Source organism: Thunnus thynnus, chromosome 14 (assembly GCF_963924715.1).
Source record: "Thunnus thynnus chromosome 14, fThuThy2.1, whole genome shotgun sequence".
Taxonomy (NCBI): Eukaryota; Metazoa; Chordata; class Actinopteri; order Scombriformes; family Scombridae; genus Thunnus; species Thunnus thynnus.
The window spans coordinates 18364712-18392667 of NC_089530.1; the positions used below are offsets into that span (position 1 = coordinate 18364712).

The following is a 27956-nucleotide window of genomic DNA, read 5'->3' on the forward strand; positions in this document are numbered from 1 at the left end:
GTCATCAGTTAAGGAATGTTAATTCACAGTTACTTCATACATTGATTGATATGTGACCAAATTACCTGGATTCCTCTTACATAATAGTTTTTTTCAGGATCATGCATGCATGCTTTACCTTACAAGGCAGCTGAATTTGCAAGATCACAAGAGGGTCCATCTTGTCAGGCTTCAAGTTATGCCATGTGGCCTAAACACCGGTGGTTCAGACCAATCAGCGTCCTAGAATTGCTGGCAGCTACAGGCGTAGTTAAGGTGTGATGACAGCAGGAAGCAATAGCCGGTGATAGACGGTGACAGACAGATGATTCATCCAATCACCTGCCAAGTATTTTTTGAAAGTGCTTGCCCTTTTCCATACAGTTTCTAAGGACAACTTCTCTTATGGTTCTGTGTAACAAACCATCTGGCACGTCAGGTTAGTATTTGCTCAGCCTTTCTCTGAGAATAGACCCAATGTTATTTTTGACAAATTTACAACATAGTGGGTGGATTATGAGTTGTTTTTTGTTTGTTAGTTTGTTTGTTTTGTATTTGTGTTGTTGTTGAAAGCAGTGGAGTGTAACACGGTAGAGAAAGATGCACTAAAACCAAAATCATCTAGCATGTACCAATTGACAAATTAGAGGAGAATGATCAGACATGTTTAAGCTGAGCAGAAGTGCCACAGGCCTACCCAATAAACTGACTACAGAGTGTCTATTCTCATAGAAATATGAAACTATATTTTAATCAGAAAGGCTGAGCAAATGCATGATCCTGAAATAAACTTTTATGTTTATGTTTTATGTTTAATTTGGTCGCATATCAATTAATGTATGAAGTAACTGTGAATTAACATTCCGATCTATTAAGTGTGAACTAATCACATAAAGTCATAGTGAACTGATCATTTATTAATGGTGAGCAACAGGAAGTCTAGATACATCCTGCATTAATTCATGCATTAAATCATCACGAGTCATTACTTAAGTATATGATTTGTACCCTTATTGTAAAGTGTTACCACTAATTGCAGTGGAATAGTTTCATGCATTTTATTTATGATCAGTTAACACATCGTCAATTAAATCATGACTTCATGTGTTTGTAGTACATCTTTAACACATGTACTAACACATGTTTAATTTATATAAGTGAATAAGCTAAAAACCTGAATTGAGTTAAATAAAAAGATTTACGCATATTCATATTATTTTTTAGTTTTAACTCATTATTAGCCAACAGTTTGTTCAGGCCCTGTTAAAAGTCCCGATGAATAACTTGTTTGACTACATATATGTTTCTTCACATTCACAATTGCAGATTTGACTTGTAGATGATGATGATGATTATTTTTGTCCAAGTTGTGTAGTTGTTGCTCATGTTTTAATTGTGGGACATTTCACCACGTAGAGAAATACTGTGTTTTAAGTTTTGGATATTGGGTTTTGATTTTGGATCATACAGTAGATTGTGCCTTTAATGGACGCTGTTATATAACATGTTACCAAATTGTAAAATTATGATCCCAAAAGGACAAAAAAATTGGATTATCTGCAACAGTATCTTACTGATGTGATCCTAGATCAAATTCCTTCCCACTAGATAACAGAGCAACACAGAGTCAGATTTCTTTCTCTTTTACCTTTTTCAGGAAATATGGTGAGCAAAGAGGACACCAAATGCATCGTTCTCTCAAATTCAGATGAATCAGATTCAGAAACAGCCCCATCACACAGCCTTGATGCACAGTCTGGACAGCAGGTGAAGAAGAGAAACAAGGCCTTACAAGTACGTTTTAAAGATATCTGTGATGCTCAGAATGAACATCGGGGAAGGCGTTCCAGATCCATTTCCTGTAAAGTGACACACAGAAAATACATGACCATGCCTGCCAGACGCTCTATTCCAAACGTGACCAAGAGTACTGGTGTCCAGACATCACCTGACCTCACTAAGCGATACAAGACTTTCCCTTTTGAGAGGAAAAAAGGACATACATTTAAGCATACTGCTTTGGTGGAAGATTACAGAGGACAAAACAATGGCTTTCTGAGTGATATAAAAGCAGGAGGAGAGGACGGACAACCTCTCGGGGAGTCCTCTAAGTACAAGGGTAAGATTGTGGGGCAGACAAAAGCACTGCTCCACCATACTGATGACAGCAGTGATACGGAGGATTTGCTTTCCAGTGCCAACTGTGTGGATGGACCCTCGTGTCCAGATTCCTCACATTTCTCAGAAGAGTGCCATCTGAACAGCCCTCCCTCCAAAAGTGAACCAGAGTACCAGGTTTGTGGGACGAGGACCAAACACAAAGGATTACCCAGAGAAGATACGGATGCTGGCACTTCTTCAAAGCGTCAGCTAGCTAACTCAGAGTTTGCACAGGACAAGTCAAAGGGCACAGGCCCTGTTGCGTGGAATTCTTTGACACAGGTGGAGTCTTTAGGAAGCCCCTCTGTGAGCTGTAAAAGGAAGAAAGGCACACAGCTAAATGAACAGCAGTCACAGACGCTTCCCCATAGTGCCAAATGCTCTGCACAGTCACAAGGGCAGTGTCGGACAAGGCATGTGTCAGCCTCCTCTAAACTCCAGCAAACAGTTGGGGGGGACAAGGGCTTTCCTCCAGGAGATACAGGAGCCCCAGGCATAGGGAGCAGCCAGCAGATAATGCCCTTATCTGGAGACAAGGATATCAAAGCACAGCTGCAGGCCATGGAGAGTCTCATCAGCTCGAGCCAGGAGACCATCAAGGTCCTACTTGGAGTTATTCAGGAGCTGGAGAAAGGTGAAGCACAGAGAGAGGGGTGAGTGGAGTAAGCCTTATAGTGCAGACTTTTATCCATGCAACCAAACCAACATTATACATGCAAGCACACTCTCAGAAAAAAAGCTAACTTAAAGGGTACCACCAGATGTTAATACTAATGTTGTATTTTTGTAGTTTCAAAGGGAAACTATGAGACTTCTAAATGTACAAAAAGTAAATTCTTTGTCATTTAAAAAGTTAGATTTCTGAGCAATAAAAATAATGTACCAAATCCACCTTTAATTTTGTTTTGGCCACTAAATCCTACTTTTGTGGTCAGGTACAACCATTTTCTGGATGTACCAGTTGAGAGTACTGTCATATCTGTGTCCCAAAGAAACAAGGTGTAAACAAAGGTTCCACCATAAAAGACAAAAAAAGACATCAATGACACACTCCATAGTAGTGGGTGGCGGTAGTGAGTCACTTCATTGTTTGCCAGCCACCATAAAACATGAAAAGAACAAGAAGGTAGGCGACCATAACAAATATGTTGTACAACAGCCACCACCAACCACAGCTAACATAGTTACATAGTCTCGCTTTAACCATTGTTTCTTATAATAACACTGTACAAGCAATTACAAGTAATTGCTGAGATCTAGAAACATGTCGACTTCTCTACAACAAAGTCTGATGAGGCAAGCAGATGGTTGAACAGATTGTTAACAAGCCAACAGTTTAGTCAAATTATTGTGCACTTTTTTCATTCGGAGTTAAAGCCAAAATTGACTGGAAATGTTGGTAATAATCCCTCATAGCACAGGAAAACTGCACAAAAATACAGCAAGTATGGCAGGTTAGATTTGAACCTGGTAGTCAATCTATAAACTGGGATGATTTTTTAAAATGGACAGTTAAGGTTTGCTTTTTTTGTCTAGAGGCTTGTTTAAAACCATATTGGTGGTGTTTCTTGCCTCATCAGATTTCCTTAAAGCTATATGACCATGTTCCCAGATTTCAGCAATTAACTTACAAGTACAATGTAATTATTTTTAATGATGGGCTAAACTACAAAATTAAGTATTTAAAAGTGCTATTACAATGGTGTGATACGGTATAATAACCAAGCCATCAAGTTCTAATGAGGCATTTCAAATATACACTACGGCACATGTTCTCTCTGTGTAATTTTAATGCAAGAGCAGGTGTGCCTCCGACAATTTTTTATGTGACATATTTCATTAGGGATATACCTTTTAAAAAGACAAAATGCATTAACAAGCCTCATAAAGTCCTCAAGCCATGTCCACAGCCAGACTCTTATAGCTGTGCAATTGTAAGTAATCAATGTACTCCATCTCTAAAACCCATGGCAACACAAAGCAAATTGTATTTAGGCCTTATCCATATCCAGTGGAGAACAAGGCACCCTAGAGTGGCTCTGTGGAACTTGGTTTTAAAGGCCCAATTAGTGCAGCCTCATAACACTTTGCCTTTCATCTCCACAAAACTGTGCCTCCTATAGTACCTTCACTGTGTTGTTCCATCAACGTTATTAGAGAGGTGCAGTCACAGGACACTAAGCCTGCCTTTCATAGTATATTTCCAAATACTCTTCCTTTTTAGCAGGGCTGGACAGTCAGATAGCTCTCTTTGAAGGAGTACTTTCAGATTCACCAAAAAGCCTTCATGTTCTCACCTAGGATAAATGCATGTTGTCATTTTTCAAGCACTGCTTTTAGCATATATGCAGTGGCAAAAGTATAAAGGAATGTATTATTCCAGCATTATACAACATTTTTGTAAGAGGGTATTTTTTCACAGGCGTTAACTCCAAAAAAACATTATTAAGAAAGCATCCTACTTCTCCTTTCAGTCTTGGTTTCAGATTTTACATGCTGTCCCTCATGTGAACTGTGAGTTAGCAACAAATATCAAAACTGATTCCTGGAAAAGTACAGCAGGAACTCCAAATAGTACATTGGCTTGTGGTCTGTTTCACATCCTTAACTTTCCAGAAATTAAGTGAAAAGCATGTTAGTGACACTTGATGTCACTTTTGATGTCAGTTACTCAAAAAAAAAAAAACCCAATGTATTTGAAGGTCATCTGTTTCACTTCTTCACATCTTTTCACCACCACGTATTTCATAACAACTGCAGTCTATAGCATAAAACCCTGTTTATGTTGAAAACCACCTCTAAGCTATTCTGTATTTATGATGTTACATAATGGTGTTCTACATACGCAATAATCAGATACAAAAGTCTCTTCTGTTGCTGCTCATGGTATCATTACCAGAATCAGTGACTGTGATTCCCCACATCATCTCCTCCATCTCATGTAAAACTCAGGATAACATACATTACATAAACAATATATAGGACGTTATGTGAAACAATGGGGCCTGACCTGACTGTAGTGGTTGTTCACAGGTTATCAGTAAAACATAAAATACTGTGGAAAAATTTATGGTCATAGAAGAATGTTTTAATTTTTGCATTGACGTGATAGTTAATCAGAGGGCCTCTAGCCTTCACGGTCCATCACACTTTGTACGTTTTATTGTCTTGGGCGCCCAGAGGTGAAGATAAGGGGGGTCTTGGAGGAGTGCCAGACCTAACTGATAGTAGACAACTTTGACCCAGAGATGCCCACTTGTTTTTCTCTCCAAGGTGGCGTGATCCTGCAAGAGCTGAGCTGCCCTGTAAAGATGTGTGTTATCTGATTTTTGTAAGCTTTTGGTATCTGACTGTGTCCATGTATACACGCTGTACCAAGAACTTCTCTGATCAGATATGTGTCATATTAAAGATATGTATTCAAGTAAGGACCACTGAGGCTCGTCGAATTATTCCTTTATTCATCAAAGTAACTACTGGTCTGAAGTACAAGTTTTCCACGACAAATACTATGCAGTGCTCAGGCAGGCAGAGCACAGCAGGCACGTAGGCAGGGGGTGTGGACAGTAAAACTGGAATGACGAGAGCAGGACATATCCCAGGACAGCTGACGTGGGCAAACAACAGAGCAGTGAGTCTGTGCCAACAAACAGCCAGCTTACAGAACGACTTTTATAGGTGCAGTTTTTTTTTTTCTATGAAATCATTCTCTGTGGCATTCTGTGATTTAATACCAGCGCCACCATATTGAGGTCATGAACATTTTACCCTGAATAGGAAAAAGAAGTGAGGGTTTTTTTTGTTGTTTTTTTCCTTTTTTGTGCTGAGTACATGCAGTGATTATAAATTTAGGTTAATACGCTTTGATTATTAGAGTGAATCTCTTTAAATTACAAGGCTGTAGATAAAAAGCCATGGCAGCAGCACAGCATGACTGTAGACCTTGTCTGTGCAGTGAGTTACTGTCCTTGCTCACAGCTGTTCAAAGAGACTTCATTTGAGAACAGGGCAGGATGGATGAACTTGTTGACCTTGAGCTCCCATCAGCATTTTCGATCTGCACAGAGGCTGTTCTGTCTCCCCCAATGAGGTCACCTCACATGTCATGGTGAACAGTTGAGGTTCAACCCCTCCACATGTGATCCATCAGGGTGAAGGACTACCGTGACAGCAAGGAATTACATGTGCTCTAACACAGCCCCTCCCATCATACCCATGATACTGCAGCCTGCCACTGAATGCAGTGATGTACAGCACAAATACCAACATCTACATGCTTATACCATATATAAACTCAAATGGGGATAAATGAATGATAAACTGGCAATATAGAACCAACAAAGGTTGTTGTGTATTTAATATGTCCTCTTTAATATGTGCTAATATAAACCTTTGCCGTGGCATAAGAGATGGCTTATGCTTGGTTCTTTGTGGAGGTCCTTCAACATAACAAATTGCAGCTCTTATACAGTACAAACACTATCCCCTTGAGATAATGTACTTATGCCAGACTTAGACAGAGGGGATGCAATTTATCTTGTGGATTGTTCTTTTCATGCTTATTATGTCTGTAGCAAATTAAGTTGGATGAGAAATAAAAAAAGATGTACAATATAGCACAGAATGTAAAGATATTGATTTTTCATTACATTTGATTCATGTAGCATTTAGTTGCTACTTACTAGTATTGCCTATAGAATAGAGACAGAGCACATTTTCAAAATATGTCATGGCAAAGTGAGGTAATCTCGTTATGTAAAATCAGAAAGTCTACACACTTGATTAACTAAATCTGATAGAACCGTAGGATCAGAACCCCTGCTGCATTTTCAACTGTTGGGAATAAACAACATTGGGTGAAAACCAAGCTGAACAAATTTGTCGGATAGCTGATACCCACAGGTGTTGAAATATGGAGTTAAATCCTGTCGCCCTGGATCACATATATCTTTTCATCTTTCTGTTCACAGGCTCTCATACCGAACAGGACAAGACACAGCGAATTGTGACACTTGTCGAAACAGCGCATGCATCATTTACAGGTGGGCCCTTTTCACTGCCGGTGTGTCGTTAATTTTGCATTTAATGCTGTTTTGTGTATGATAAATCAGTATGAAGTATGATGCTTACCTGAGGTGTTTGGTACAATGATACTTTACAGCAAATGTAAAAAAGATAAAGTGCATTGTATTAACAATGGTCTGACTGATGCAAGACAGCTAAAACAGTTGAATTCAATTTTAATGAACTATTGTGTGTGTAACAGCAAATCCAAAAGCGAGGCATTATGAAATAAGCATCAGGGTTATGGAAAGAATAACTCAAAAAAGTAAGCTACTGGCAATACTTTATATATTGGATGCTGCACTATATCATGTTTTGCTACAATGGATGATGAAATAAATAACACGTACAATATCATTTGCAAGGGTTCGTGGAGATAATGTGATGGAATAAGTACAGCAGTGGGAAGTGAATACAATTGACCATATGAGGACCAAGAATTTTATTAAATCAAAACATGTCAGATTACTTAGAAACAAAGCCTGGATTAATTATATACTGTTTTAACATTAGCATTACACTGACTTCCTTAAATGTCATTTTGAAAAGACACTCATTGTATTTTAGTCAAAATACACTACAGTGTTATTGTTCTGTTCTGATATGTTCTGAAAAATGAAAAATGGCTCAGAAGCAGGTGGAAAATACACTCAAGCTGTAACCTTGTGTTATTTGTCACTGCAATCCAAAAGCCTCTGCTGAACTCCCTTCTGACCTTGTTCTCTAAAACAGGAAACCCACAGATGTTTGGAAAATACTTTTCAACCCAGAAAATACACTTTGTACTTTGGGAATTCTCTGTTGTTTTCATGTGGCCAGAGTGAGAGTAGCTTAAAAACCTATAAATCTTACATTTTAGATGTAAACTGTGTATCTTTTCTGAATGTGCTATATATTTTACACCATGCAGACTATAATAGAGAATTCTTTAAAACTGCAGCTTAACAAAGGATGTGTAGCCTTACGGCTTGATAACACCGGGCACGTCTGCAACACATTCCGGCTTGGACGCAGTCGCCAGAGCTGATCGTGGCTCGTGATCTCTAGCCAATGTTTGTGATCCCACCAGACGCACCGCAGTGCATTTCAGAAGTGTCCCAGAAGCGGCTCTTCACTCTGCTCTGCTAAACATACGCACCAAGTCTATTTCTGACAGAAGCCACCTCAAAGCCGCGTCAAGCTGCACAGAGCAGATTGAGCTGGGCAGGAAGTCAGACACAGAAACCAGTTAATTTTCAAGATACAACACCCCATGCAGACTCCCGATCATATGTCAGCAATAAACACATTTAACACACCCATTTAACAACATAGCCTACTTACCCATAGTAGAAAATCAAGGAAAATGACAAAATCAACAAAATCGAAGTCAACAAAAATTGGGCAGTTTAGTTGCACTGCTAATGCAGTGATTACTGTAACCTAAGGGCACTCATTTGGCTTTGACAGACGTAGTTTGCCGTAGTTACTGTAGTAGCAGTTCGACTGAATTTAAAAGGTGGCTGGTTCGACCGCAGTCAAAATGCTCTGCTTCTGAAATGCTCTTGGTGGGGTAGGACGCCATGAAGAGGATGGAACAAAACTGAATCAGAGCCGGAATGCTACGCAGATGCATCTGGTGGGATCTCAGCGTGTGAAGAAATCCTACTGCAAAGAAAATGGAAACTGTCCTGTATTTCTTCAGGGACCTTCTGCTTCACATCACCTTTTCTACAAGATGCTTCCTCTCTCCTCTCCCTTGACAAATGCACTGTTTCAAGTTGACCCAGATTGTGGCCGATTTAGAAAACAAAATAGTCGGGAAAGTCTCAGGCCACAGCATGTTCATTTAAACATTTAATTTGTTTTAAATGTAAAACCAAATTTCCTGCATTTTTACACCACCTAACCTCTTGGATTAAGCCAAGAAACAGCCACCTACACTAGTCTATATTAGTTAGATTGAGGGTGCTATGAAAACCAAGAATGCATCAAGAACAGTGTATAATTGGGTGGATCAGGACAAGAAATGATTATTAAAATAATGAAAGGTAAAGTATGCTGCATACTAAACTAAAAACCTATTACTGGGAGTCACAAGAAAGTTTCAGAGTGACAGAGACACAGAGCATCCCCATAACCATAGTAACTCACTTTCACTCATGTCTGCGTGCGCACAGTGCAAGAGGAGAGAGAGAGATGCTGTGCTACCAGAAGAGTCGTTGACTGAGATTACTCTGAGCAGCATGAATGGGAATAAATTACAATATAACAGATTTGTATTTCATGCTTCCTCCCGATGGTCTGATTAGCTCGCTGCTGCTATTGTACTGTGCTGCTCTGTCTTGTCTGTCCCTGCACTGTCAGTGTCCTCTTTTCGCGTGTGAGAAAATGGACATGTGGTGTGAGAGTGTGTGAAAAGTGTCAACTGCGTAAGTCTCATGGTCAATATCTGAGAGTTGGCAGCCCTGTTAATAGCCACGTTAGACTCAAAAGAGCCAACTCTGATTCAGCTCCTTCGTGAACATCTCATCTCCACAGCCGAATCCTGTCTGATCAGCAAGCTAAAGCCCAGTTCATTCGCAACAAGACAAAAACAGTTTTAGAATGTTGCAGAGAAAATTGCAGTGGTGTGAAATGATTAGTTGCAGAGTGTCTGAAGCCATTGCCTGGTGTCTCAAAAGACTTACATTGTCAGACCTACCAGAGTGCAGTTTTAGAATCTAAGGACGTAGCTATTTCTCTTCAGCCAATCAGGAAACAGTACAGGCCTGTCCAGCTTCCAACTGCACATAGATTTCTGTAGGCACCCTGGCTCTGCCACTGCAGTAGCCAAAAACAGCTCCAGATCCTTGGTTTCCTAGTTCACTGCCTTCACCGTTTATTGATAAGCGTTACTGTTTTCTTTTTTGTTTCCAGGTAAACACAAACAGAAATCCAACTAACCAACTTAATATAATAATAATCGTTGCTAAGGAAACAGTCATCTGTGTCAGTGCGTGTTGTTTTGATGTGAACAGCCCAGTTTTAGAGTGTTTCTGATCAGACATCTTGGCTTCTTTTGCAAGTTGCATCCAATCTTGTTGTGAATCATTGATCTGAACTGGCCTTAATGTAAGGTGGGTGGGCTGGCAAAGTTAGCTAACGCTGACTCGCAAAACAGTTCAGCATTTTGGCTACAGTACAATCCTACTTTTAGTAGGAGTCAGTAGGCCAAACAGGTTAATTCAAAGTACACTAGCCTATCTTTTTCTATGTTGTTTTTTCAGTCAGTGATCGCCATTAAGGTAAATGGCATGTTTCTCACCTTTGTAAAAAGTAAGATTCCTGTGAGGATTGACAGACTGTGATTGACAGCCAAAGCATGCTGTGGCAAATGATCAGCAACAGGTTCGACTGAACCAACTCTAAGGGTGGTCCAAAAATTTGTGATGTTTTTGGCTGGACTGGCAATGGAACAGCCCTATAATTGCAGTTGTCCGTGAGTGATTGAGTGAGTGAGTGAGTGAGTGAGTGATGAAGTTACACCATTGGTCAGCCAGTCGAGTGTTGGAGTTTCCCCATTGGCCATTGCTCTTTCAAAATGAAACCGTGCGAGATGATGAAAGCAGAGGACAACAGCGTGATGCAGTGACTGTGTTTCCTGCTCCAAGCTCTGACACTCTCAGCAGTGGTGTTAAATGCAGAGAGATCAGCTAAACTCCTGTTTAAACGGACATATACCAGCGTCTCTGCCATCTCCTCTTTCACAGCCCAGTGTGATCGACTCTCCAGCTGACAGCACTGTCAGCAGCCAGCAGGAGAGACGCTCCACAGTGCATTTGGATTTTATAACTGAACTACTACCAGGATGCAAGCTTTTTATTTCTCTGACGTTTTCACATCACGGTCGATCAACAACAGCATTAAAACTAAAAGTCTTTCAGGTAAAACATGCGACTCATGAAGCTATTATATCAGTTTAGTGTGGGGCAGCTGCTCTGAAGGTACATTTGATTAATCTGTAACTGCAGTAACTGGGCAGAGATAAGCCTCCTGAATTTGCACCCAAAATGCTGTCAAAAATTTTACAATTTACAATTTAATTTTTACAATTTCCACCAATCCCTATGATCATCAACCGGGACAGAGGCAGAAAAAAGACGGATAGGGGCATGAAACAGATCACACAGTTGAAGCACTCCAAATAACCATCACTCTGACAAAACACTCAATGCAGAGTGAAAAAATGAGAGACATCCTCAGAGTGAAACAGATGAAAGAGCAAGGGGAGTTAACAGATAGGTAATTAAAGTAGTTATAATTAGAATTAAAATAAGTTCTTTTTCAAATCACATATCCCAAGATATGAGTGGAAAGTATTGTTCTTGCAACTGCATTCATACTCTTTTTTTACTCAAACGTAACTTAACCATGTCATGTGATTTGCCACCTCAGTACACTTTAACAGCAAATATTACTGGGACCACTGCAGAAAATTGCAGATGAACATTTAATACCCAGGAATTCACATTATAGACACTACCACTGACTATCCCTTTAACAAATTGGCCACAGTTTCACACATTGACCATATACAGTCCAGCCATATACTAGGTTTTGATCTAGTCTTGTTATTACTTGTTTTTGTCAGTTGCTGAAAATAGTAAAATGATCATTGATATAGGCTGCTTAAATATAATCACCTGATTGCGGAGACTGTATGATTATAAGTTTATTTTTAAGAAGATAAGATGTGGGGTAGCAAAACTGTAACTTTGCCCCTCCAAATTGAATAATGTGGATGCATTTGTTCCACTTGCTCCATTGCTCAGGCACCTATGCTGATACCAACAGATTTGTTCTTGTGACATTTTCCAATTTTCTTGTGTTTAGAATTTAGAGCACAAACAAAATTCCCAAGTACTCCAGGCATGCCATGTCATATAGGTCATGTACAGATAGTCGGCCTTTGTCCACAAGTGGAAAAACACTTGTTTGACCTCAAAATTATAACACTTTAATCTGAATGAATTTGGAGATTACTTAATAAATAAAATGTTATGTAAAATGAATATCCTTTTCACCCTTTTTTAGACATTAATGTATTTCATTATGACAATTTCTGCAATTCAGTGGTTGCTAGGAATATTTTCATACTCCAACAACTGTCTCAGGGTCTTTATGCAGGTTGCAGTCCAGGAGAGCATCCTCTACTGCACCCGACAGTCACATCACCTATGATAGCATATATTCTCTCGTCCATCCCTGTGATTGTCACATTCTCTTGACTGCCTCCTGTCTAAGTCATGGATTGCTTTGCTTTAGGAGGACGTGTTTTGGCATCTAACTTCATGTCAAAACATTTCCTCTTTATTGCTAACATCATGATACGTCTCTGCTCAGATGACACAGCTTTGACAGCTGTGGTAATATTTTTTGGGGTCCCATAAAACCATTGCTGACACTCAAAAACAGTTTTGGTCTACTGATTTCCTACAGCAGACCAAGCTTGGCGGTATGAAGTTATTCTTTTTAATCTTGGGTGACATTTTTGTTAATTAAACTTGCACAAAAAATGGTGTGGAAATGTAAGACTTATATATTAATTTGGGGGTATTGATTATGCTAATAATCATATGATGAACACATACCCTCTCGTAAACAGGTTGCATTCATCAAGTTGAAGCAAGCCATTTACAGTAGGTTTGTGCAGTTAGGTTGGTTTGCTGAGTTCACTTTGGAATACATGTATGGGTCTTAGCATGATTAAGGAACAAGACCAAAGACTTTTTTATGTCCCACTCCTGTTCCATACAGAACCACACATATAAACAAGATGCTTTCTTCTTTTAATATCTCTCTGTCAATACAAAATGATAACAGAGACAGAGTGATGCAGAGTTACAGCCACTCTCACTCCTCTACACAAAGGCAAAAAAGAGCAGCCATGGACTGTAGTGAAGAGGAGAACAAGGGGATCTCCTTCTCCTCTACCTGCTCTACCCCCTTCTTAAAAATGACTGAGGGCGATGAAAGACAACAGTCAACAAACACCCAAATTTTCCCCCACCAGTCCTTGCAAGATTCTCACTGAAAAACAGAGGCCTATGTTGAAAGAAATGTACAAGCTGCTGATGAACATCAGCAACCTTTGCTCAGAATTCACCAAATCATGCCAAGCTGTCCCAATAAAAAGCAACAGATACCCCCAGAGTCCCTATCTCCCCTGCATCAATTTTCCAAATGTTTTTTTTTCTACTGAACTGGGCCCTGTCTCAGTCTCAAGGACTTCACTGAGCTAGAAAATAGTGTGTACCTTACTGCCCCCACCCCCACCACCACCTCCACCAAGAGATTTTCCGTCAGTGGCTCCAACACTCCCTATCCCTGTTTGACTAGCTGCAGAACAAACAAGTCATTTGTCACCCCACACTGTTCGTAAGAAAAAAAAAGGCAAATCTCACCAAAATTTCTCTCCAAGATTTACAGAGTGAACAAATCAGTAATTTAGCCAAACGGAATATTGCACCCCTCAGTGTTAGGTCTGAGACTGGGTAGCATCTTAAAAAATAATAATAATAAAAACAACAACAACAGCAATTATCATTACCATAACCACTCTCACCATCATGCTCTTAATAACTGTAATCTTTTAAAATTGAGCAGTAGTGCACATGGTCAAAAAGTGATGGAGGATTAATAATAGATACTAGGTAAAAGCCAGGTTAAAAAGGTGAATTTTTAACAGGTGCTTAAAAGTGCCGTGTGATTCAGTGATTCAGCTCAGATTCAATGGTAAAGAAATCCACAGTTTGGGTCCAGAACTAGATCTAGGTCTTTGTCTTAGTTTTTGATATGGTGAGCAGCTGAGAGTCTGTGAATCTAAAGGCTCTGCAAGGGACATATCTTTGCATCATATCACCTGAGTAATCAGAGGCAAGATCATAAACACATTTGTAGACAAGTACAAGAATCTTGTTATCTTGTCTTGTCTTTATTTTGATCTTTAAAGCTAACTGTAAGCCAGTGCAGGGATTTTAGAATAGGAGTGATGTGAGCTTTTCTTTGAACTAAAAACTCTTGCAACAGCATTTTATATGAGCTGTAATTTATGAATAGTCTGTTTGGCGGATACCTGTGAACAACACATTGGGAGACGAGTGTACTTGTAATATAAGCAAGCACAAGCTTTTCTGCATTTCTGATTGAAAGAAAAGTTCTGACCTTGATAATATCCTTAAAATGACAGAATGCTGTTCTAGTTATATTCCTTTTATGTGGCTGGAAAGTTAAATCAGATATTACATGTCTGAGATGTAATGTGCTGAGATAGTGCAGTAAATTGTAGGCATATTTTTGGTCTTTGGGACCAATAATTAGGACCTCTGTTTCATCTTGATTTAAGTTGAGATTCTTCAAATCATCCATAAATTCATGTCAGAGATGCAGTTCTTGACAAAGTAAGGGGGGCTCACGTCATCAGGACAAGCAGCTATAAAGAGTTGGGTGTCATCTGCATATCAGTGAAAATAATAATCTTGTTACAGATGATGACCCCTTGTGGTAACATATAAAGACTGAAAAGTAGTGGGCCCGGGACAGAGCCTTGTGGCTCTCCATATGGAATATCTGTTCTTTGTGATGAGGAACTTTGAAATGAGACCAAAAAAAGTTGCAATCTGATAAGTAGGACTTATACCAGCTTAGGGCTGCGTCTGAGACCCCTATCCTTTTATCCAACCTATCAATGAGAATGTCATAATCAACAGTTTTGAAGTCTGCACTGAGGTCCAGAGACAAAAGAAAAAGTTTTTTACCTGTCACAGACTGAGATCATTTATAATTTTCACCAGAGTAGTATCAGTGCTATGCCTTGCTCTGAAACCAGACTAGGAGTTCTAAAATCACATGTTTTTGTTTACGCAGTCTGTCAAATGGATTGACTAGCTTTTCCAGGATTTTGCTGAGAAACAACGGGTTGGAAATTGGACTGCAGTTGGTTGGTCTAGTTGTGTCCAGATTACTAGTCTGCTAGGAATGGTTGAAAACAAGAACATAATATTTCTAGGCACTGAGCCAGGTCATCAATCACTTTGCCGGGATTTGATTTTGAGGATATTTCTCTTCTGATTATAGTTACCTTATCTCAGAAAAAAATGGCAAATTCATCAAATTTGGATACAGATAGCAGTTCTGGATAAACCATGGGCAGAAGACTTAGCAATTGATCTATTATTGAGAATAATAATCAAGAATTGTTGTGGTTGTCCTTGATCATATCTGAAAAGTATACTCTCCTTGTAGTTTTTTGTTGTACAGAGCATGTAAATTAATTTGCAGTTTGGTTTTCCTCAGTTTCTCTTTAATAGTGCTATCTCTTCGTTTTTCCAAGGAGTCCTTGATTTGTTTCTAATTAACTTTCTAATTTCTTTCTAATTGACTTTAGGAGGAGTTACAGAATCAATTTTAGCCCTTATCTTGTGCAAACGCTATGTGCCAAAGTAGTTGATGTTGCCAAAGTAGTTGATGAGGAGGCTGACTGTTAAAAAGGTGTGATGAAACCTTAATTGCAAAAGTGTTTAAAATGTCAATGCATTCTCTAACAGAAATAAACACAACTCTGATCAGTAACAACAACATCAGTTGTAAGGTGTAATCTCTAATAATGGTCCATGGTTTATGACAACGTCCATCTTAATGGCCCCAGTCCCCTGTGTAAATCTTATATCCCTAAGTGGGACAGGGGGGGGGACTTCGGGTAAGCAAACTTTTGTTGACCTTGCTGTCTTTCAGTCCCACCTCCCCCGATAAAGACAGTGCTGTTTTCTCATTTTGTTGTCACTTTTATGTGTGTTTCTCCCTTGTCTTCCTGAGGAGACATTTTGGGCCTTGACACAGTCCCTAGTAAGACAGGAGAAAGAAGACTGGTGATGATTATGTGGCAACACACGCCTGGCATCTTTTGTGCCCTTGTTGATCTTCTCCGCCTACGGGGGAGAGACTCAAATTTTTTTCTCCAGTTTCTTTCATCTCTGATTTTCTTTTGTATAACGGAGGAGGGATGTTGGAGTTTATATTTCCACACAGCCTTTGCATCCATTTTTGTTAAAATGAAAGTCATCAATTCTATAGCAGTCTCTGTGCTTCCAAAACCAACCAAAATTATCAATGTAGTTCATATTATGAGCAGAACATAACGTATCTAGCCAGTATTGAGTATAAACGGCCGAGATAAACATTCCATGCCTTTTTGTGTGACGGGATTTAGGCCTGACATAAAAACTTGGGTTGAGAGTTCATCAGGAATAACCAGCAGGTATATGACGTCTCTTTTAGGAGTTCTGAGCCCCTATTAGGAATTTCATTAGCTCCCACATGTATGATAATCCTGTCATTGCCTGTGTGGTTCAGTGTAATTTCAAGTATTTTCTGGGCCATGTCAGCAACACCTGCCAGGTAACACATTTCAGCAGTTTGCTCTTTACACACTTAATTATTGCATCTCCCACAAGAGGGGTTTTTGGCTTGAGAGCCTGTTGGACTCGAGTAGACCTATTTCTAGTTTAATTACATACTTTATGCATAGACAAACTTTTCGAGGAGGCATAAGTGATGGCATTGCTAGACAGAAGCCTCATACTGGCAGTGTCAGTATAAGGCTTGTGTCTTGCATTTACATCAGTGTGCTGCAGAGATGTTATCATTGGAATTACTGGTGTCACTGATCAATACATTACAATCTGGGATATCAACAGCAGCAGTAAGGAGCTGAAGACTCGCTAACAGAGGTCTTCAAGTGCAACGTCTGTTTCCCAGCTCTGTTTTTAGAGAAACATGGTGGAGGTAAAGCCTCCTCTCCTTGTTTTTATTTTTATTTCTACCACAATCAATCAACTTCAGCAATCCAGAGCTCCAACTTTGATGCAACAGGAGTAGAGCATGAGATAGTCTTTGGTCTTGCCCCTCGGGTGAAACGACTGCATGTCAGGGTCAGCTGAGATGTCTTTTTTTCACCAAATGTCCATGGGTAAATGGTCCAGAGCAGGGCACAGTGTCATCATCCTGAGATTGACTGGTGACCTGTTGAGGGTATAGCTAATGGATGGATGGATGGAGGTCCAGGACATGATGTCCTTATTGAGAAGCTAGAAATGTGGGTTCTTGACTGGTTTAGGTCTTACCTCATGGGTCAAGCCTACTTTGTTTCCCTTGGGGAGTTCTGTTAAAGAGTAAATATTTACTGTGGTGTGCCCCAAGGTTATGTCCTGGACACAATTCTTTTTTGTCTGTACATTCAGCCATTAAGCCCTGATCATCCACAAACATGGTATACATTTCTATGCAGATGTCACACAGTTCTACATCTTTGCTTCACCTGATGATCTGAGCTTTGTCAACAGTTTTTGAAATTGCATTTCAGAACTGGATAGCACAACATTTTAAATAAGGACAAAACAGAAACTAAAGGCAGAGTGAACCTGATTTTGCAGCTGATTGCACATTCTCTTAAAATCACATCTCTCTTTGATAGTCAGCATACCCCCAAGTTTGAGATTTTTAAATTAAGCATCTCTCTTGCAACTTTTAAATTCATCGCTTGCTTTTAAAGAAACAAAAAAATTCTTAAAAAATAAAGTTTTGTACAGGTACTTATAGTTTCCCAGACCATGTGTCCTACTGAATGTGATGATCCCATGATTTTCCTCTTGAGCCACTTTGAAATTTGTAGTTTCAATAATTATTGGATGGATTGAACGTTTTGGCACAGATATTTATGTTTCCCTTAGGATGAACGTTGCAAGATGAATCACCTTGATGAACCTTAAACATTTCACTTCTTCAACTGGAAGAAAATTGACCAGGAGTGTAAAAATGCACTTCAGGTCATGTATAGTAAAATGTGAGCCATTGTGCCACCTGTTTAGACACCTCTATTGATTAAAATAGATGTGCATCTGTCCCAGAAGACAAACATTACACAAACAACTGAAAAATGTGACTGAAATGCTTCCTGTGTAGACACAGAGAGACTGTAAGCTCTTTTAATTATAACATTTTATTCTGTGTTCATTCTAGTGCTCTCACATTGCCAGAATACCACAGTGTTTCAGTGTGTGTGTGTGTGTGTTGATTTGTGTCCCTATTTATCAAATAGGCCTTTTCATTGGTTTGTTTTAGTGAGTATAGCCAACAAGAATATTTATAACAATGTAAATTAATGATCATATAAGCCTATAGGTGTAATATCAATTTTGTAGATCAGTGTCATGTGATTTTTACTCTGGACCTATCTTTTAATGATGTCTTACTGTGAATTAGTAGAGCAAGGGAGTAGATTTGTTGTTTCACCAAACTGAGAGGCAGACATTAGAGGTAATATTGTTTGTAAGACTGAAGCAGGAAACTCAGATGAGTAAAGAAAAGTCCTAAAGCGTAAACTGAGTTTCTCTGTTTGCATTTCTTGATCTTGCCTTGATAAGACAAAGCATACCAACTCTATGTCAGAGAAGAAACCTGGCTTAAAGGTATACTATGTAGGATTTTTCGGTTGGTGTTTGTAAACAGCGTTCAAAGTTGGCTCTTCCTCCTCGGCTCGACCACAGCAAGCCTAGAGCAGAGAGAGAGAGAGAGAGAGAGAGAGAGAGAGAGAGAGAGAGCAGCGGTGGTCGAGCAAGCTAGAGAGTGAATGAAGAGAGCGACCAACACTGGTGAGAACAAAGCCCTGAATCAGATAAATAAAACGTTATTTTCTGATTGTTTCATGGTGGTTATGTTCTAAAGTTGCCTGATATCAGACAGAATTGTCATCGTTACAATCTGTTTTCTTCTTCAGTCTGACGTTGCCTCCACTCTAATTGATTTCCGTGGGGAAGGGGAGATTCGATCCATCACCACTAAACACTCCGACTGTTAGTGACATGGTGGATGACATACTGTGAGTTGGGCGGTGCTTGGTTTTGGCTCATCCGTTTTCAACATGGCGGATGGGTCACAAACTTTTTCATGTTACAGCTAAACAGTACAATAAAATATGTTTCTGAAAACATTTGACATGTAAAATAGGCAATGCAGTAACAGAATCTTGATTCATATTTGATCAGCACTGCGTAGTTTTACTCCTCCTTGGTTCCAGCTTGACAACACTTGACAACAGTTTGACAATGGTGTTAGTCCCGCCCATGGCACTGATTGGCTAATCGTTAGTCCCCCTGTGGCACTCATTGGATTGATTGCTTTTTCAACCAAGAAACTGCTGTTTCATGTCATGATGCCAGACCAACAGAATCAGTCAACTTGACTCAGTGGAGTGGGCGGCTTCAAAGGTCCTGACCCAGGCAAGTTCTGAAGCACAAATAAACACGCCCACATTCACTTTGTGTGAATGCAGAGCTTCATCCTGTCCGCTCTGGCCTCTCTGCTCTGCGTGTGTGTAGCTCAGTCCCGCCCTCGGTCAAGCAGACGCACAGACCTGCAGCTCTTTATACATGCATGACACAGAGACAGAGAGCTGAGCAGAGCAGAGGAGAGAGACTGAGACAGCGATGTAAACTGGTCGTTACACTAGATAAATACACCGCCACACACTTCTAGTGGGTTGTAAGTGATGATTGAGAGGAATTACTTTTGTATGAGTCTATACATTGTTTTTTTTAGGAAAATCCTGCATAGTATACCTTTAATTAAACTCTGAACAGTTTCTGATGGAAAAAGCGCCTTGAGTCTATTGTCACTAATACAGCATGTGGAATGGTAATAAAATCACAATGGAGATACACTCTGCAGAGTGCTAATAAAATGGCGGATTATCATTTCATCTGTGCTCTGTATCATTTAATAGCTGTTTATTTTAGCTCACCCAATGGTTTTTAACAGTCACTGAACAGAGCAGAGCTGTATTTGGCAAGCAGGGCAATCTATCTTGTTCCTATCTATTTCTGCCAAAAAAAAATGTCATAAATATCTAAAATCCTGCAAATAGTGCTGTTCAGCACAAACCTTTCAAGACTGAATGATGTTTTTTGAGAAAATATAACAGCATGTCTTTACTGTTTATCACTGCTCTTTATCTCAGGTGTAATTTTACTGTCACATACCTCATTACTCAAACTGTTGTATAATCCCATCTGTAGCATCCCTGTTATTCTAGTAGTCCCTTGATCCAGTGGGTTAAATTGCGGATAGGGCAGCAGTAATCACATTGGTGGACAAACACCGCATGACACATTGTTGAACAGTCCTGAGTGCTGTGAGGTAAATTAAAACGAGCCAACAACAGCAAGTTGGGACCAAAAGATCAATTATTGCTCAAAGTTAGACAGCAACTACATGTTGCAACCACAACAAAGAGTAGCAGCCCCTGAGACGCATCCCTTAATTTCAGAGCACTCCAGCACCTCAAGTATGTCAGAACTCAAGCAGCTGCTGAGCTCAGGTACTAAATCTGACTCAGTGGGTTTTATCCAGCATTCAGCTCTCCCTTGACAGCCTCCGCCCATCCCCTGTATACTGCAGAATCTCTGCAACAAATAAAGAATAAAGAGAGGGAGAGAAAGGCTGAACATATGGAGGATGAATCAGGAGAATAACACTGTACTGTAAGTGTTCCTCACATCAGGGATTAAACAAAAGAGAGAATCCTTAAGGGGTCAGATCACTCAAATTTTTCACCTACCTCAACTGATATATAGACATACAGATAGTTGTTTTTTTGTTCAGACTCTGAGGAACTATTTCTGCTTCCATCCCAGTACAATGGAAAGGAATGGAATTTTATTTGCAACCAATAAAATGACTCTGGATAATCAAGGACAGTGTGTGCTGTGGGTTATCCAGAGTTGCGGGTAAAAACAGGTTGCTGTTTAATTTTTCAGCTGTTGTTTTTCAGTGCTGTACACACCACAAACAAAATTGCACTCACTTCCATTTAAGAAACCTGGGGGAAAAATAACTTAAAGATATATGATTTAGGCCCCATTTGCACCTAGTATTAATATGTGATCTGTATCTGGACACATTATCTGGATAATGACAGCATTTACACTTGGTATTGAAATGCATTCTCATTTTTCTCAATTGTGCCTGCATTGGGATCAGATCGCAATATGCAAATTAGCTAGGCGGAGCTGGCAGACTTTTACACAAATATGGCACATGCCAGGTCAAGGAAACTGCTGCTATGAACTAACATCATTCTTTTCTGTATCACTTTTTGTGAGGGAAGACTTTTAGCTACTACTACTTTAGCTGGTAGGAAGAGAGGGGGGTGGTAGGTGACTTTTCAAATGTGGTCTGGCCAATCCGATGGCATTCCGATTACAACGTGTTCGGGGTGCATTTATACTTTGCAATAACATGCATTTTCCCTTATCCAGATGGCATACCCAGATGCAGATCACATTTTCATACCAGGTGTAAATGTGGTATTAGAGTAGAGACTGTATCCACCCTCAGCTCTTCACAATTTCTTGCTACGCACGTGTAATTCAGACAAGAGCTTCAGTTGCAATTTATGTATGACCAACCACTGAGTCAACCTAAGCCCATTTAAAGAAAACATGTTCAGATCAAAGCATTAAAGGCTTTTTCTCCTACCATGCTGAGTTGAGTAAGAACCAGAATTTGAATCAACGTGTACAATGTAGTGTTTCCAATTTGGAACTAACAATGACTTTGAAAAACAGTTAAGTTCAGTAAAAGGCATTGCTGTATGATGAGACGCAAAGGAGCTCATTAGCACTTGTGTCCCATGTCGAGATGGCAGAGCTGTGGGTGTTTTGGTGAACGATTGTCACAATTGCCTATTCTGTTTTGTCCTCATTAATGAGATTGAGGTTTTTCTGTGCATTTGTGAGGCAGAGAGCCATGTAATAGAGAAACGCCAGTGGCTTTTTTTATCTGATATACAGTACATGACAGCAGAAGAATTTTTGCATCTGATTTACATAACCTGTGGGAAGTTTCTGCTTCAACTGTTACCTGTCAGTGGAGGAAATAACTGTCACTCTCTCGTGATTTAATCTACTATACCCCGTCATGCAGTTCTGAGGATGCTGCGCCTTAACTACTCATCTTGTCAAGTGGAGGGTTTGAAACTATGAATGGCCAAAGGGGAAATCAAGGGAGGAGAAATGACTTAATGTTGAAAGGTGCCAGTAACAGAAAGAACAGAGAATAGAGAGCAAGTACACACTATTGAATGAATGAGTATGAGGAGCTAAAAAGACATCTCACGGCAGCAGAATCCCTCCCAGGAGCAACAATCATTGAATGGTGCTCAGCTCACCACGACCACAGACAAACAAACGGCTCGCCACTGATCACAGCACTAGCTACTCACACTGCATAGCTAAAGAGATGATTAATCTGCTTTGGTGAATGCCCTAGAAAAGCCCTCCCTGTCTCCAGCTGCTTCAATCTCTGTGTACAGAGATGATCTTAGATATAGTGCTTTTGTTTGCTGAAGCACCTGCTCCCCAGAGCCACCCGCATCGTACAGTGCTGCCTCTGGCTTCCCACCGGGGCATTTGTCCACAGCATACAGTAATTGCAGTGATCTGCCAAGTGATTAATTGCTTAATAATTTCTGAGGCTATTCTGTGGTGCACTGTACTGCTGTGATTTTCCTATACTTTCTGTCAAGTCAACATTATTTTTTTATGTAGCAGTTGTAAAAGATACATTTGTCACAGTTTTTTTTTAAACACAAAACTAAATATACAAATAGAGATAAAAGCAAGCAGAAATGAAACTAATGATGACAAGAGCAAGAGATGTAGAGCATAAAGAAACAGCAAGATAAATGCCTCTGTTTGTTGTAAAAGGTGTGACAGGAGGCTTCGCAGCAAAAAATTGCTAAAAAAAACTTTTTTTTTCATGTAAATAACAATAATAAGGTTCCCAGGATCCTTATACATTTCTGAGTTGCTCTTCATTTAATATAATGTATTGATTCATTGGGAGTCCCAGCCTGCCAAACTACTATCCAGCTCTCCACGGAGGTTTTAATAGAGCTCTGCTCTTAGCTGACACTTATCTTAAGGCTGAGGACAGCTCCAGGATTCATTATGTCACTTTGAGTACAGCATATCCTTCAGCGAACTAATTACACTGCCCATCAAAGCGGTTACTCCATCAGGCCAAGCTTTGTACTTTAATGTCTATTTGTCTGCCTGCAGACAAGGAGAGGACTACATGTTTGACCTTGACATGTCAGATGTCATCTCTTCTGGCAGTTCTCCCTTTAACTTTAATCCTCTAGAATGTCAGGAATGAGCTATGTAAGTAGAAGTATTCACTGCAGTGTGTTTAGTACTGTTGGCGATAAAGAAAAAAAAAAGGTTGAATCAAAATGCCTCAAACCAAAAAACAACAGAACATTTCATTACCTGGTAGGGTTTGCTGAGGGGTTTCACTTTGGCAGGCAAATAGTAGATGATTCATTCTCTTTTATTTTCACTATGATGCTTTCAAAATTTATTGCATACCCCAGGAATAAATACATTAACAGAACACTACAAATCAATAGCAATAAAGTGAAAGGAGATGGTGTATAATAGTGCATTTATCCTACGCTTGAATACAGGCAGTTAATCAGGGTCTGTTTGGCCTCTCAATGGTTTCATTTGGATGGGATTAAGCCCCACATCTCTCCCAGGCCTGGGAGATTTAATCGGAGAGAGAGTTCAACTCCGGTGCCGGAACAAAATCAGACGATGACCAGCCTGGGATTACACTGATGGATGTGGAAGTCTGATGTCAGGAGCAACCCACATTCTGGCTCTTTTTTTTATACAAATATAATCTATGCAGGAAAAGCCCTTTGACTGCATGCATAAAAAATATAGAGATGATGCAAAGGAACTCTATTACTCGGAGGAGTCTCTGAAATATGGATATGTGCCGCAAGAGATATGTGCTGCCAGGATGTCTGTCAGTACAGTTGAACCGTTTGCCTCCCTCCCAGCCTCCATCTGGACATCAGTGGATTACTAACATAAAAAATAAGTCAAAAACTGAGTCATAAATGTTACAGCCACCAAAAAAGACTAATCAAACTTTAAAAACCTTTAGATTAATGCCCTTTGTTTCACCAGCAAGAAATCTGCAATCTACTATTAAATCCTAGAAATATTACAAGTGTTGTAAGTGTCATACTGTGAACTGAATAATCTAAAAGTCTACATCTTATTCTTGTTCTGCAGTGTGGAGCTGGACTTCAAGCTGCAGGAGGACAAGCTACAGCCCTTGATGACGAGACTTTGCCCCCTGGACAGCCAACAATGCCCTGCTCTGCCTTACTCCAACGAAGTGTTCACATCCACACCGAAGCGCAAGTCCAAGACAGAGTCCAAAAAGCATGCTCGTTGGAAACTCTGGTTCCTTTGAATAAAACATGAAGGCTTTGGAAATGGCCTTTTATTGGGCACATTAATACCCCTGCTATTCTAAAAATGGATGGAGGAATATTCAGAGGGAGTAATCAACCCATGGGAATGGATAGCGTCAGAAAACCAGTTCATTTGGGGTTCTGAGTTGAGACTGCACGTCAAGTCAGCCGGGGGACAGCAAAGACTAAAAACATTTTAAATTCTGCCAAACCTTTTTCTGGCATGTTTGCTGGAGAGGATCGACTTGTATCTGCAAATCTAGGTGAGCTTTGGGATACATTTTTGCACATGTATTTTTTAAGCTGCGTTAAAGTGGATGTTATTTATATACTGGGTAAATGCACCTCTCACTTTGTAGTCACCTTTTTTATGCATTTCTCCAATGCAATGCACTTCTGGTCTTTTTCCCCTTAGAGCATATTGCTTGGCAACAAGAGGAGGCGCCATGTGGAGGGCCTTTTATGAGTGAAGCTATAATCTCTGAATGGACATCAGCCCCACCTCCGGCAAAGCACAAACATTTGACTATTAAGAGGAACACACGTAAAAGACTTAAACACAGTACAGTACATGACAGTATGTCAGCGCTGTTCTCATAACCCTGTCTATTCTGTCCTTTTCCTCTTTATCTGTTAACATCCTGCTCAGTCTGTCTGTCTGACTGAACGTCTGCCTGCCTGCATTAATAACCCCTGTCTCTTCCCTCACTCAGTAACTCTTCCCCTTTAGCTCTCTCTGTCCTTTCTTCTGTCTCTCCATGCAGCTCACTGCGCAACCAACCAACTAGCAAACCAACTTTGCCTCAGTCATCCTGTCCTTTTCTTTTGGCTACACTGACACAATGTCCAGAATCTATATTTTAGAATATCTGCATCTTTTTAGCAAAGTACTGTCCGATGATAAGATGTTTTAAAAAAAAAATACATGTTTGGGTCACTCCTCTTGAAGCAGGTACAATTCTTGAAAGTCTTCTAGGTAAGGTCAGATTTTTAACAACACATACAATGTTTTCACTACGTCTAAGGCATAGTATTTTTATGATGACTTAAACAGTGTTTTCATTTTTGTTCTGAATTTCCAGCAAAAAGTAAAGGCTATTTTGACATTTCTCCTTGAGTCCATTAAGAGTTTGCCTTGCCTCTCGGTCACACACATTTTGTCACAGCAAAGCTCTGATGCGAAGTCTTGAACCTAATCTATTTTGCAGTAATTTGTTTCATGCCCAGTTAACTAAAGTGCTCACTTGCGGTGTTGTTTTTTAATATTGATTTATCTTGCCATGCAACTGCGGAACCCACCTTGTAAAATGAAACAACTTCTTTTTCCAGCAATCAATTTCAAAACACCAAACACCTGTCTACCAACCCTCACAAACAACTGTGCACTGAACTTGTAAGAGTAGAAGGGCTATATACAGTGCTAAGGGAATAATGGTAGCAATCTTACAGCTGATAAGACTTGTAGCCACCAGCTTTGGTTAAGTAAAAGGAAAAAGAAAAAAAAACATTGATGATGTAGCAATGATACTTGAGTTTGCACGCTGTTACAAAGCAGGTATATATTGAATTCTTAAAGTAATTTTATAACAGCAGATATTGTGTAGATTACTGTTAAATGTCAAAGAAATGCCAGGAAGATACAAACTAGCCTGTCATCATTAGATTACATATTTCAGGTCACCAATTTCCATGCAAGGATCTGTACATTGAGAAAGTGCAATTTAGTGATTATGTGCAATATTATGCATTTTTCTACTGTTTATACATCACAATTAAAACATTTTCAACTGAAGGTGATTGTGCTCCTACTGTATGTCTACTGAATGCTAAAAGCCAGACCTGCACGTACACAGAGTTGTCTCCATCCTGTGTCAAACAGTCCACATTTTATATTTTTTGTGCTTTAGTGAAGCAGAGTTGGACCATTACCCGAGCTCAGCAGCAGTGCAGTTGAGCTCCTTCTTCTCTCTTCTAGTGTGATTAGTCGTCAATGGCGAGGAAAGATGCAACCTGCATGTCAAGACCGGGGAGGTGGGGGTTCCAGTCCATCAAACTAAGTGACCTGATCCCACATCTATCCCACTCTCCTTATCACCCCCCACTGTGTCTTGTCTCTTTCATTCTCTTCAGCTGATTCCTTCTCCTTTGCTTTTATTTTACCACTGTTCTCTGTCGTTTGATTCCTACAGCATTTCCTTCCTATTTATTCCACAGCTCGCTATATTAGCTCCTTCCTCTGCTATCAGCTTCGTACTCGCAAGCATATAGAAATTCCCATTTTCAGTTTCTGTTTCCAAATGGCAAATTAGTTTATTAGCTGCAGATTGGGTGGAAAAAGCCTTTTTTTCCATTAATTGGCATTATTTTCATTATTATACATTTTTAAAGTGTTTTCTAAATAGTTTTAAAACAGAAGACAAAAAAATCCACACAATCAGAAATTGGTGCAGTAAGTGATATGAATTTTAATATAAATATTCATTCAAATATGTATAAGATGTAATTGAAATCATCATCAGTGTAGTAATACATTTGGGTTTTGCAAGTTATTCATTATGTTATGAATACAAATAAAATTGTAAAAGTGTAACTTCACCCCCAGGTCTGAGCCTAACTCCGCTGCATAATTTTGAAAAATGCTAAAAAGTGGGCAAGGGGTTGAGAGGGGCATGGATGTGTGAGGTAGGAGGGCAGGAGTTGCTTAGTGACATCCCCTGGCCAGAGAAGAATGATGATAATAAGAATAATAAGAATAATAAGAATGAAAGGAAGACAAACAATGACATTTAAACAAGCCAGAAGTCATTTTTAAATAAACCTGTCTGTATTTTACTTGGTTTATTTTCACGTGAAGACAGTTTTAGCTTCAGGAGCTAACAGCAGCACTGACCTGCACAAGGAAATCTCTTCGTCTGTGACTATAGATACTATCGAGCTGCAATCCGCTGCTGCTCTGCAACAGACATGTTCAGTAAAGTGGAGCTCCGGTTACATCACAATTTAAAAATTTAAAACAAGATTTTACCAGCTGATAACTGCAGGAGCTAACAGCCAGAGAGCTACAGGACGAAATGCAAAGAGGATTTCTGCTGTTTTTGTGGCTGCCAGCAGCATTTCCTCTTGAAGACAGTCACAGACGGAGAGATTTCCTCCAGCAGGTCAGTGCTGCTGTTAGCTGCTGAAGCTAAAACTGTCTCGATCAGCATATATTTGAAAATGAGAGCGGGCAGGCAGCGCAGTTTCACAGACTCACACTCAATGGGTAGGAGCTGGGGGAGGTGGACATTAACATTCTACTATTTATATAAATTTCATGATGTAGAGAACTCCTAAATGGTCCACTCTACGTCAATACTGGCCAAGCCTTTTCAGGGCTGACTTTAAACAGCAGATGACAGATTAAGCC

General features: G+C 39.7%; 1 protein-coding gene across 2 annotated transcripts; it reads left to right on the forward strand.

The window, feature by feature from the left end:
• The first annotated feature begins 1124 nt into the window (after positions 1-1124).
• Positions 1125-27955, forward strand: insyn2ab (inhibitory synaptic factor 2Ab). 2 transcript variants are annotated; one of them, XR_010931357.1, is made up of 4 exons: positions 1125-2792; positions 7110-7181; positions 24366-24813; positions 24966-27955. XR_010931357.1 is itself a non-coding variant. In XM_067610344.1 (3 exons), exons 1-3 carry the CDS (start codon positions 1642-1644, stop codon positions 24547-24549), a joined length of 1407 nt encoding a protein of 468 aa, XP_067466445.1. In that variant the 5' UTR covers positions 1125-1641; the 3' UTR covers positions 24550-24936. The 2 variants fall into 2 exon arrangements, 1 of the variants encoding a protein (XP_067466445.1); XM_067610344.1 differs by lacking the exon at positions 24966-27955 and having other exon boundaries at positions 24366-24936.
• The last annotated feature ends 1 nt before the right edge of the window (position 27956 follows it).

Bases quoted from the DNA above. Each gene is read 5' to 3' on its own strand.
- insyn2ab (XM_067610344.1), top strand. From the start codon at position 1,642: ATGGTGAGCAAAGAGGACACCAAATGCATCGTTCTCTCAAATTCAGAT. The intron at 2,793-7,109 runs GTGAGTGGAGTA...TTCTGTTCACAG, and splicing joins GGTGAAGCACAGAGAGAGGG to GCTCTCATACCGAACAGGAC. The intron at 7,182-24,365 runs GTGGGCCCTTTT...CTTGTTCTGCAG, and splicing joins AGCGCATGCATCATTTACAG to TGTGGAGCTGGACTTCAAGC.